Source organism: Branchiostoma belcheri, unplaced genomic scaffold (assembly GCF_001625305.1).
Source record: "Branchiostoma belcheri isolate BF01 breed outbred unplaced genomic scaffold, Haploidv18h27 scaffold310, whole genome shotgun sequence".
Taxonomy (NCBI): domain Eukaryota; kingdom Metazoa; phylum Chordata; class Leptocardii; order Amphioxiformes; family Branchiostomatidae; genus Branchiostoma; species Branchiostoma belcheri.
The window spans coordinates 52802-65268 of record NW_017803922.1 but is presented as its reverse complement, the minus strand read 5'-3'; the positions used below and the strand labels follow the sequence as shown (position 1 = coordinate 65268).

At 41.2% G+C, this 12467-nt stretch overlaps 1 protein-coding gene across 1 annotated transcript in view; it reads left to right on the top strand.

Moving 5' to 3' along the window:
- Positions 1–5671, top strand: part of LOC109474701 (location of vulva defective 1-like) — a 15022-nt gene extending 9351 nt beyond the window's left edge. The window contains 3 exon segments of the mRNA XM_019775043.1: positions 1751–1856; positions 5310–5505; positions 5507–5671. Coding sequence (XP_019630602.1) covers positions 1751–1856; positions 5310–5505; positions 5507–5671 — 467 coding nt within the window.
- The last annotated feature ends 6796 nt before the right edge of the window (positions 5672–12467 follow it).

Sequence of the window (12467 nt, the reverse complement as noted above, 5' to 3'; positions counted from 1 at the left end):
CTGCACAGAGCATTTCTTGCTGATTGGCTGTTGGGATTTAACTTGATTAACACCTGCACAGAGCATTTCCATACTGACAGTATGTCTTTATTCAAGTGTTTTGGTAGGTATTTCAAGCTTTTCTGCTCCAGCATTGGAATGCGGGGCATGAACGTTTTTTTTATTTTGAAAATCAACAGTTTGCATTATGCAATTAAAAATCCTAACCAATAAAGTAGGGAATAGCTATCCAACTGTTGTTTTAGTTGTATGTTACTTCATATCATAGTTATATCAATGTAAATCATTGTTTTCCCTTGTGTTTCTCATTCTTTCCCTGCCATGTGGTAAAATGTGGTGAACCCATCGCTGTATTTGCTCCAAAGCAAATATTGGCCTTTCTAGTTTATTTAGCTTTCTTCGTTTTTTGTGAATTTTCTTTATGAATCGAATTCTAAACTTTGAGTTTAAACACGAAAGGATTTGTTGTTATTTTCTCCGCATTTTAACTGTACATTTAAGTGTGCTGTCCAAATCTTTGTTAAGCAATCGGTCAATTCGTTTCTTTTCTGTTTTGTTTTATGCAACTTATATTAGAGACACGACTCGAAAAGTGTATTTGAGACGTCATGCTAAAACACTGCTCCCTATAGGAAATATCAAATTAGCAAATACAATTTTGTAAACTTGTAAACTTGTAAAAGTATTTACATCCGGGGAAGGAGATATCCTTCCGCGGAAAGGTTTTACTACCGTGCGAACCATTTCTGTCAGCAGCTGTTTCTCGCAATCGGCTGGACGGATTTGTCTGGGGTTCGGTATACGTATTGCTATTGGACTGAAGATGATGCAGAACGTTTTCTTTTGATTGCATATGTGTTTATGGGCGTCGAAATAAAAGGTGTTGAAGTGCTCCGGACACCCCCACCGTCATAAAAATGGTATTCCTAATTGATTTCCCTGTTGTTAAGGATTGGGGTGAGGGCGCTGCTGGGTCTAACCATTCAAAAAGGGGTCAAACAGAGGGGTGTCTGGTTCCGATCGACCGTAGAGAAAATGGTAGAGAACTAATTTTACTTGGCGCAGTATTTCGGGTCTATCATTGTTAACGTTATTTTGATTGTTGCACAATGTAACAATTTCGGTTGGCATTTTGTGTTTTACCGAGCGTTCTTGTGGTAGGCTGAAAAGAAATGATGATAATTTCGTGTGTTGTGATGATGACAACACAGATGTGCAGGTTATGAGTTGCAGAGGAATATTTTGATTTGTGTTGATATTAATTTCGTCTTTGTCATTGTCTTGTTGGTATATAGTAATACTGCTAGTTCGGTTGTCGGCCCCGACTAAAGGCGATGGGTGATACGCGGGAATGTTAGCGCATTTGCATGGTCCGGTTTAAATATTGTTCTATGGATGACGGTTAGTTCGGCTGACGGTACGGTATGACGGCACGGTATGACGGCGCGGGATGACGGCACGTGTTTATAGTGTGGCTAACGGCGTGGGTAGCGGTATGGGTGACGGTGCAAGTTGACGGCAGATTTTTTTAGTCGGACCCATTAAAAACACCATAATATAGAAAACCATCAACAGTCCATACCGAACCAACCGTCAGTAGCCATCAAACACATACAAAAATATTACACACATAACTTTTATACTACACACAAACAAATAACCTAAACCAATAGTACAAAACAAAACCGGAGGTTTGAAATCTACGATTTCCCCTGTTCCAATTTTATCTCATTTGCAGGGAAACATAAAGAAATCGAGCTGAACGCAACATTGCAACTGATTGAAGACTCTTTACATGAAACCTTGGACGTCACAAGATCACTTTGGCCATACGACACAACAGACAAGCCTTCATCGTAGTTATTTGGGCGATAGATCAAATGAATTAATTAGATGCACGGAATACGACCCCTGACCTCACTTGACCCAGAGGTCATCTCCTGTCTATTGTCATCACATGTAGCGTAGCGGGCGGTGGGAGCTCACGCACTTGAGTTCATCCGAATTTTCCTGACTTGAGTTCATCCGAATTTTCTGAGCTTTCTACCGCGCTACTGTAGTCCTGTCCGTGATTCCTACGATCTGATTAGTTCTACCATGCAGTCCTTCTGATGGAGCCTCTTTTCCACCACGTGGAGGACTGGATTCCCCGCCTCGAGAAGGGAGTTCGCCCCGCGTCACGGCCCGCCAGGCTCCGGCCAGAACGCCTGTAGGGCCCCGCCAATTTTCAGGTCTTCACGTGGCGGATCGCTCATGCAATAAGCCTGCCTCAGCTTTCTACCGGCGACACAGAGAGCGGATCCGGACAGTGAGTACATTTCGCTTCGGGCTCGCCCCAGTTATTTTGACGCGCAGGCACCGTGAGTACGGATTCATCTCGCACGATCTGTAACTCTATAGACTATGACTTCACCGCGCCGGCCGTGACCGTTATATTTCGACTTCGTCTATGTGGACACGATTACTGGTGAATTTGCAAGTCGGTATTAAACGTCGCAACGGATCAAATGATGCCATGCCACACGAAATAAATAGGTTCCGATAGTTCGATCAAGTTTGGTGCACTCTGCTACAAATCCCACTCGCAAGCTGGGTACCAGATGTTGCACTACGCCGGCGGACCCCCCACGCGTCCCGGTTCGATCACGCGCGGAGAGCGTGGTCAGCTTGTACTGTTGTAGCCCTGTTCCTCGCTAGCGTTCCGCTTCAGAGCAAGGCAGCCAGACGGGCGGTCGCCCTGGCAACGGCCGCTCGGCTTGACGCCTCATGCCGCTTGTTTACGTTATCTGTAAATTCGGACTTGTTCACACGTTTAGCTGTCTAGATCGCCCGGCAATCCGGGTCATTCAACCGTTCACGCGGCAGTATTGGAAACACAGGTCAATAACGGACATACGGCTTGTCACTGCATAGGTTTAATCAAGGAGGTTAAAAATATTCCTTGTCATAACCCATAAGGACGTTGGCACATCAGGCTCTCGGTTCCAGCAGACCAGCCATAGCCTAGTTCAATCACACACTCTCACTTCCTTCGACCTCATATCCGGCTCTAATAAGACGCCTGGCTATAGCCGGTCTCCCGTACAGGACGTACTTCCGCGACTGCGCTCCAGGCCTGAGTGAAGTTGGACTTATTTCGATGCATTTTCTGTCCAATAAAGTGACTTTCGCGTTCCTCCGGCTCTGACCCTGAACTCGTGCCAGCCCGGCCCAGCCGCCGGCTTGTGTCATTCCGGCTCCAACGCAACGCTTATGTCAGCCCGGCGTGCCGACTTCATGTTAAACTGCCTCAGATGGATTAACCATTCGGCTCCGACGCCACACTCGTGTCATCCTCGTTCAGCGGGCCAGCTGTGTGTTATTCGCCTCGAACGCCGCCCTCGTGTCAAACGTGTTCCGGCTTCGTGCTATTCGGCTCAACCGTCAGCCCTTTCCAGCAGTGTGCAGGCACCGTGTTGCTAGTTTCAACTCAAAGGCTACTCTCGTGTCAGCCCGGCCCAGCGTGCAGGCTTCATGTTAACAGTAATAGTCTTCCGCTCAAACACTGCCCTCGTGTCAGCCCGGCAAAGCGTAACAGCTTCCACTGCACGAAATGGCCTCGGATTCAAGCAGATGCGTACCGGGATTTGTCCGTATTTTTCGCAGATACAAGCGGATACTGACGGATCAGAATGGAATTCGCCAGAAAATCCGAAACATCGGTTACTGCTATCCGGAACCTATTCCGTACAAATCCGAAAAACGGGATTCTTATAGTATATATTCCACACAGAATACGCTCGGATTTGCCCGGGATTCGTACAGAAATGACCCCTGACAAATGCGTAACTCAGGATTTGAACTTTAATACCTTCACCATATTCCCATTCAGGATACATTCGGATACGTACAGGCTTAATAGGAGCTCCTGCAACTAAATAGTTTATTATCAATACACAGTATAGCCTGAAACATATCGTGTGCAATTACCACTCCTAAGTAGACAGCTATGTCCTTACATTTGGGTTACATAGTTATCCATTTTGCTACCACTTACAAAAACTGTAACAAACATTTCTGTCCAACGTTACCCCCTAACAGTAAGCTATGCCTTTACACTTGAGGTCATAGTAAACAAACAAAAACTGTAACAAACATTTCTGTCCACTGAAAAGTTACCCCAAAAGAGTGAACTTGGGGTACATATTCGGATACAAATAATGGAAAACGTGTTTCACTGGCCTCAGAAAATTCACCAGAAATAATACTGGACCTAAGTTAACATTTAGAAATCCATTGATTCAACTCTAACAAGATGGGATTTTTAGACTTGGAAGTGGAATAAGGGTCACTGGGCCAGGTACCCTCTTTGTTCACTGCCGTTTTACCTGTTCACTTTAGTATGAAGTTTCAAATTTTTGGTCGAGCTCACTTTTGTATTTTGTAGATGTGGGCAGCCAAAGAATGGCCTTAGTAAAAAAAATATTTCCATTTTCATCATAAACTGGCTCGTCTGGTGACATGTACTCCGGACAGCTTGAGCTTGAGCCGCTTACTGTATGGTTTCTTCACCTTCAAGGCGATGATCCAGTTTCTGTTGGCAAAAAAGCCATGGATCATTTAATACATCATAAGACAGACTAGCAAAACCTTGTCACATACATCCTGGAGGTATAAAAAGGTAAACAAATACACAGGTGACANGTGTTGTGATGATGACAACACAGATGTGCAGGTTATGAGTTGCAGAGGAATATTTTGATTTGTGTTGATATTAATTTCGTCTTTGTCATTGTCTTGTTGGTATATAGTAATACTGCTAGTTCCGTTGTCGGCCCAGACTAAAGGCGATGGGTGATACGCGGGAATGTTAGCGCATTTGCATGGTCCGGTTTAAATATTGTTCTATGGATGACGGTTAGTTCGGCTGACGGTACGGTATGACGGCACGGTATGACGGCGCGGGATGACGGCACGTGTTTATAGTGTGGCTAACGGCGTGGGTAGCGGTATGGGTGACGGTGCAAGTTGACGGCAGATTTCAGCCAGACCCATTAAAAACACCATAATATAGAAAACCATCAACAGTCCATACCGAACCAACCGTCAGTAGCCATCAGACGCATACAAAAATATTACACACATAACTTTTATACTACACACAAACAAATAACCTAAACCAATAGTACAAAACAAAACCGGAGGTTTGAAATCTACGATTTCCCTTGTTCCAATTTTATCTCATTTGCAGGGAAACATAAAGAAATCGAGCTGAACGCAACATTGCAACTGATTGAAGACTCTTTACATGAAACCTTGGACGTCACAAGATCACTTTGGCCATACGACACAACAGACAAGCCTTCATCTGATGTCAAAGAGCAAATTGAAAGTCTCCTAGAGACTCAGAAAGAAGCCACGGTCAGATATGTAGAAGCACAGAACGAGAACAAACGTCGAGTTGAAGCCACACTGAAGAGGAGACTGGCTGAGAGGAGGAAAAACACAGCTACATATGGAACCCTATGAGGAGAAGCAAACCATGGAGCAGAGAGCTCAGGAGATAATAGAACAACATGCTGCCGACAAGAAACGACTGGAACACCAACAGATGATGAACAGGCGTCTGATCCAGACCAAACTTCGTCAGAAGATGGCAGCGCGCCACATGTATAAAAAGGATGTAAAATAATTAGGCTTTGTTGTAGCTTGCTGTCTTGCGCAACTAGTGACGTTAAGCCTCCAATCAGATCTTTGATTTATCCCGTCTGTAAATAGCATAATTTGTTGTTACCATGATAAAGCGAACAAATTTCCAAGTGCATCGTGTTGTACCCATATGAAATAAATGTACGTATAAAATTTTATAAGTTGCTTTAGTATGACCATCAAGATAATTATTGCTATAAATAGCGTTCAAATTGTAATCAACTATAACACTGCGTATGACAAAATATGAATAATGAAAATGATATGAAAAAAATTGCATCTATTTGCTACCGTTTCTGAGACCTGCCATGACCTTTGCATTATGTAATAAGCATATTTTCTGTAACAACATGATATTGATATTACATTTTTATCATTTAAAGGTTTGACATTTTTTAATGAAATTATGCATTATTCTATTACTCGTATCTCTGTTCTTCAAAATCGAGTGATAAGTTAAAAGTTCTCTAGTTGTTGTAAAAAATTAGCCATACCAATAAAAACCAGCATGCTGAACGTACTAGTAAACACAGATCGTATCTGTATATGATTTTACAGTAAGTATAACCGCCCTCTAGCGGAATACACTAGCCTTGCAGCCCCCTACTAGGCAGGCTGTACTACTAGTATTACGTCATATTACATCAACATGTCCCACCTATGGGCTGCTAGCCGGGCGTGAACTTGAAAAAAAATTAATAACGATAGCTCAAGACCAAGGGTAACTCATGTACTACGTTAGACGTGTCGGATTCACTGAATGGGCCACATAGGGGCACAATCTGTGAAACGCATAATAATCATAAGATAAAAAAAGAATTTCAAACTTCCTGCCTCCTTTGCATACAGAGAGAATGTCTGTCTGTTAATTAACTAAACGAAGCCCGTGGACTTGCAAAAATGATAATGGCGCGACGGGACTAAAAACAGAGGAGAACAGTTGCTGCTACATTATTCATGCCCAGCTCAGTGAATTTTAACACCCAACACCATGGTAACTGGTGTTGGGTTACATGATGTTGCAATTTTATGGTCTGCTTTGCTCCTGTCACTATATACTAGTAGTAACGTTACATGTATGTGAATGTGTTTGAGTAAGAATTGACAGAGCAGACCATGTCCGAAGGTAAACATTATGCATTTGCTTTGCATATGTTACTTCTCTAGTTCATCCATAGTCTTGTATGTAGTTCAATTCTTTTGTACCAACATGTCTGTTTGAATGTCAGTATGTCACTGTACTTATGTTGAGTTAACCAAGGTCTATATCTTGTGACAATATATTTATTTATATTAAGAATATTTACCAAACATATAGGAAGCCAATACATGCACTACTCAAGCCTCCACATTTTATTGCATGACAAACTATAGTTGAACTGTTACAGAAAATGACAATTCGCAACAAATGTAATGACGTCCGTACATCGTTATGTGTTGTAAATGGCACATAACAACAATTCGTAACTTAAGCTATGTGGGTCAGTCTATTTTGGGATAAATTATAATAACAATAGGAAAGAGCTACATAATGATATACTGTTGAGATATTAATATACCAAATGTCACTTCGCAGAAGACAAGACAGAAGTCGGAAGATGGGGGGGGGGGTCAGCCCATACTTTGTATGCATAAAAGGTGTGTGATTTCTTCCCCCTCCCCTACTTTGTTCATTATGGAGTTCTCTCAGCCCTTGGGGACCCTTGAAAGTCAAAACAATTTTTGACTGAAAATTACTGAAATTGTAATGACTAGCTTGATAAGTCTGTAAAAGACATGAACACAAGTTTTATTTTCTCATATAACACGGGCTCCATGGTTTCAAGGGCCCAAAGTTATATATTGACATTAGAAGGGTATTCTATGGGTTTATCAGAACCAGTGAAAGCAGAACTTTTATCTCTTGGACTTTAGTCATTTACATGGACACCATCTCACATGTTTATTGGCTTTGGTGAATGGTTTTACTGTTTGTTGGTTTTTTTGAGAGAGGAGTATCTGCTGATTAAAAAACTGCAGCATAAATATGTGCCACACATAGCGCGACCCCTAAGGATCGGGGTCTGTATGGGGATTTTCCGGATGTTGGATGATGACCAGGCAGTCACGTCTGGCTATTTTTGTGTAGCTGTTTGAAACCGGACATAATTAACAATCGTATTAAATATAAAATAATCAGACGTTTTCATTCGGGCTCTTTATAGGGATATGGGTTTACCTAAAATGGAATTAAGTTGGTATAACATATTTTAGACTTATTATATGCATTTATTATATGTAGCTCATGAAAAATGCTCTAACGTTACATGAGGATTATCAAGACTCTATAAGCGGCAAAATATTACACACAAGGTCTAAGCATTCAAAAATATTAAGCTATTTATATATGCTATTCAGCTTTTAGGAAATGCATTGTACGTTAAAATAAATATAACAGCCTCAGAACTAGTTTACTTATTTCAATATGAAACGGCTGGCCTGCCCATTCAACTAGTAAATAGACTTTTATTTTCATTTATACACATTCTCCTTTTTCTTTGGAACTTGACATCCTATGACATTATGATCGTTTTCCAATTTTGGCAATTTACGGTGTGTTTACGGCAATTGTACGATTTACTGTATGGTCTAACTCTAAACATAGCCAAAATTCAAGAGCACGTGGATGTCATCCTTATAACGAAATCAACAAGGCCTCAGTTCAGACAATTCGGAAATTACAAAACGATGATAAAAAGGAAGGCATGCAGTAAGTTTAAAGAAAACAGAATTTTCACTCAGACCACTTTTGCTCGCTTTACAAAACATTTTAAATAAACCGAGCTTTTATCAGCATGCCATTAGTGGTGGGAGAAAAGCTCTTCTAATATGGGTGAATTTCGTTAACCTCATATCTTATCGCCATCTTTTGAACTTGGACCTCTGTTTAATTTACTGAACTTCTTGTTTTTGACATTGGAACGTCATGGTGACTTTGAGTTATAGACATGTTTTTGCTTTGACGCATTAGATTTGATTTTACTGCTGTCCACCTTTTGTTGCATGACTTGGAAAGCAGCTACCATCATTTAGAGGAGTCGGTCTAGTAGAGGAACTCTATGTTCCGGTTGCCGGCTCCTCAAAGAATTTTAATTTCTGTAAAGCTGAATAAAAAATAAATAAATTCGTCACGTTTGTGTGTTTAGTTATTTGTTCAACCATCAGAACCAAAATATATGATTTTACAAAAAAGACAGTGTTTTTATCAAATAAACTTTGCTGATCCCCATCTTCTGGCCTTCTGTTGAACTAGTTCTGAGGTTTAAGTAATTTTCGATACATTTATTACTAGATGATATTGCCTCATATTATTGAACTAATATTTGACATATTAGGGAGCAATAATAATAATAAAATTATTATGAATGTGTGCATTACTATTAACTAGCTTCATTTAATTTCAAGTACTAATTATAAGTATCCCCGTATTACTATGTAGAGCCCAAATGAGCATGTTTTTACTATTATATTAGTTGGAAATTATCAATGGATGTCACAGAGTTACATAAAAATAGCCAAATACTGGCAGAGAGGCGTCATTAACTGATCTATCACTGTCCGAACCAGGAAAAATCCCCCAAAAGAACCCAATTTCACGGCTCGCATTATTATCTGTTGATGCCTGTACTTGAATATTAATGAATCAGTAGGTATTCCTCTCCCCAGGAAGCCTCCTTCACAGATTGTAGGGCGGCAGCGTCAATTTTTTTTCAGGGAGCAACAGGAGTTATGCGGAGGGAGATTTGCAGCCGAGATAGTTTGCCGAGGAGAGAGTCTTTCGCCGCAAAACGATGGCAAAAGACTATCTTCTCGTAGACGGCAAATCTTCCCCCGCACATAACTCGCGTTAGCCTCTACCAGGCACCGCGGATCGCTGGAAAAATAGTGGAAATTGGCCGAAATAAAGGAATAATAATACCAGGGGAGTTAGCTGGCTAGAGAAGCTCCAATTTGCGACCCACTGGCCAGCTAACTCCCCTGGTATCATTCTTTTATTTCGGCCAATTTCTACTATTTCTCCAGAGATCCGCGGTGCGTGGTAGAGGCTAAACTCGCGTCGCTCCCTGAAAAAAAAATTAACGCCACCGCCCGATTGTCCACAAGTCTGCGAAAGGAGTCTACACTCCAGCAACAGTAAAACAAAGCCACGTGCACTCCCAATGTGAAATGATGTCGCTTGAAGTGTCTACGACACTAAAATACAACATTTTCGTATCGTCTATAAGTGTAACTTAATGAACATAAATTTATACCACACATGCACCCTTTGATAGCATTAACATTGAAGCATTAAGAGTTCCACGGTCTCATGCATTTGCCGAATGATGTTAACCTTTAGGACTGATGACTTATAAATGTTTCTCAATGATTATGCAAATTGGCTCGTCATTTAGATGAATTATATCAGTATGTCATACTGTATTCCCCACCTAATGACAGTCTTCTCATACGGAAGAAGGCTACTCTAGCATTTCCTGATGAATTATGCAAATGAGATCCATGCTTAAATAATAATGTTCACCTTCACGTAACTTCCCGAAAGCTCCTGGCAGTAACCACTATAGAAGCATTGCATTTCCTGATTAATTATGTAAATTAGGTCTTCGTGTGAATAATTATTATCTTCCGATGTTTCTCGTTCTCAATTACATGGCAGAAGTTTCAATAGTCAAGGGACGAAGCAGATTTGTATGGGTTTTCTCATAATTTATGCAAATTAGACCAAGATCATCATCTAATTATGTCAAGCATCACTAAAGCGGCCTACATACCATAATCAAGGTTATCATTCTCCCGGTTCTTAAGTTGTCTTTTAAATAATAGCCTCTGCAGTTCATGAACAAGTTACCAGGGGACTCACGTTGATTCTTCTGAGCACAAGAGCTATCTTCACCGAAATTTGTGACCCAAGTCACACATAGCATACCCACCAGATATCAAAATCCGTTAACCGGAAATTTCTCTGCAACACAAAAAAACAGACCGCCAGAGAGACCAAAATCGAATCATTTGAAGGTTTTATTAAGCATCCACCTACCAAATGTCACAAGAGTCTATCTGAGCCTTTGCCGAGTTATCGTGTTCACACACAGCACACAGACGCACACACACACACAGACGTACACACACACACACACAGACGCACACACACACACACACAAGCACACACACGCGCGCAGACACACACACAGACACACACACACAGACACACAGGCACACACACACACGCACACATACACAGTCACACACACAGACACACACACAGACACACACACACAGACACACACACAAACACACACACACACACACACACACACACACACACACACAGACACACTCGCGTTCCAAACATGTACAATGCCTTCTTGTTGAATGGAATCATATTTCCAGCTCTGGCTACCTCCTGATTCTTGTCGCCAGCTAATGCAATTAAAGTACCCGCTGGTGACGTCATAGGGAATTTGAACATAGCGGGTATTCTAAAGTTTAAAAACCGTTTTTTTGTAATTCAAGTTTTCGAGTAAATATATTTTGAAAAAACCAAGACAGAAAATGTAAATCTACTGTAATATTTCTAAAAATTAAAAAAAAAGCAAACCTTATTTAAATCGAAAATTGATCTCATTTGGAAGCAAATGTGCACAAAGGTGGGCAATGGTAGCGAAAAATCAACATTTAATGTAAACAAAATCACATGTTTAATCTTATTTCGACGAGTATTTACTCTCCAATTTCTTCTGTTTATTTCCAAATTTTACCAGTTACCACCGGGCCAACAAGGGACCGTTTCCCGCGCGGCTACGTTCGGTAAACCTGTTACCTCCCTATTAAGGTTCCGGGTCGGAGTTTAAATCTGAGTTTAAATCGGAGTTCAGGTGCGCAGTAAATCGCCGGAAACGTGACTTTGTTTCGTATGTTTTGGCCGCGATATCCCTGTTATCGTAATATCTGTGTACATATCTTTGTATTTTCTGAAAAGCCTGTTAGTTGTAGCCATTTTAGGTGATCCTGCGAAGTTTTCCTGGTATTAGTCCGCGCGGATGGTTATGTGACCTTTCCGCCTGATCCGCGGGATGGTGCGTTCTATACATGCGTTGTGGGTGTGTTTGGGTCATCGAAGATCGAGCCCGGGGTAAACGTATCGCATCGATTTTAATTAAATTTAACTAAAATGTCGGAAACATTGGGTTCTGAGCTTCTTCGAGTACTAAGCCGTTACCCTGGGGGAATTCGTTCTTTTCCATGCAGCCATGGTTAAAAATGACAAAAAAGGACGCCTTACTTAAAAATGTACCTTTCTATGCCTTATTCACCCCTAAATAAATCGGGCGCACAAAACATCAATCTAGTGTATTGACAGCACCACTTTTAACACGTTCTGCACAGCATCCCTTTAACCAGAAGAGTGGAAAATTCCGAACTGCGTTTATTACAGAAATGGCAGCCCGTTGGGCTGAGGGTGTCGAATTGACGAATACGGAAAGAAACTCCGGTCCGAGACCGTAATGCAACTTTTAGCCCAGCATCATTTTCCTGGTATTTCAATGTCAAGAATATACTGCATACTAGTGTACTTTAGATATCTTTACATATGTAAACATACAAAAAAAAAAAGGTGAAAAGCCTAATTTTGGGCGCACCCAGTATTTTGAGCCCTGCGGGTAGAAAACAAGAGCTGGCCTGAGCTGGAAGTAATGATTATTTACTGTTCAATAGCATAAAAAGGGGGGTATGCGTGG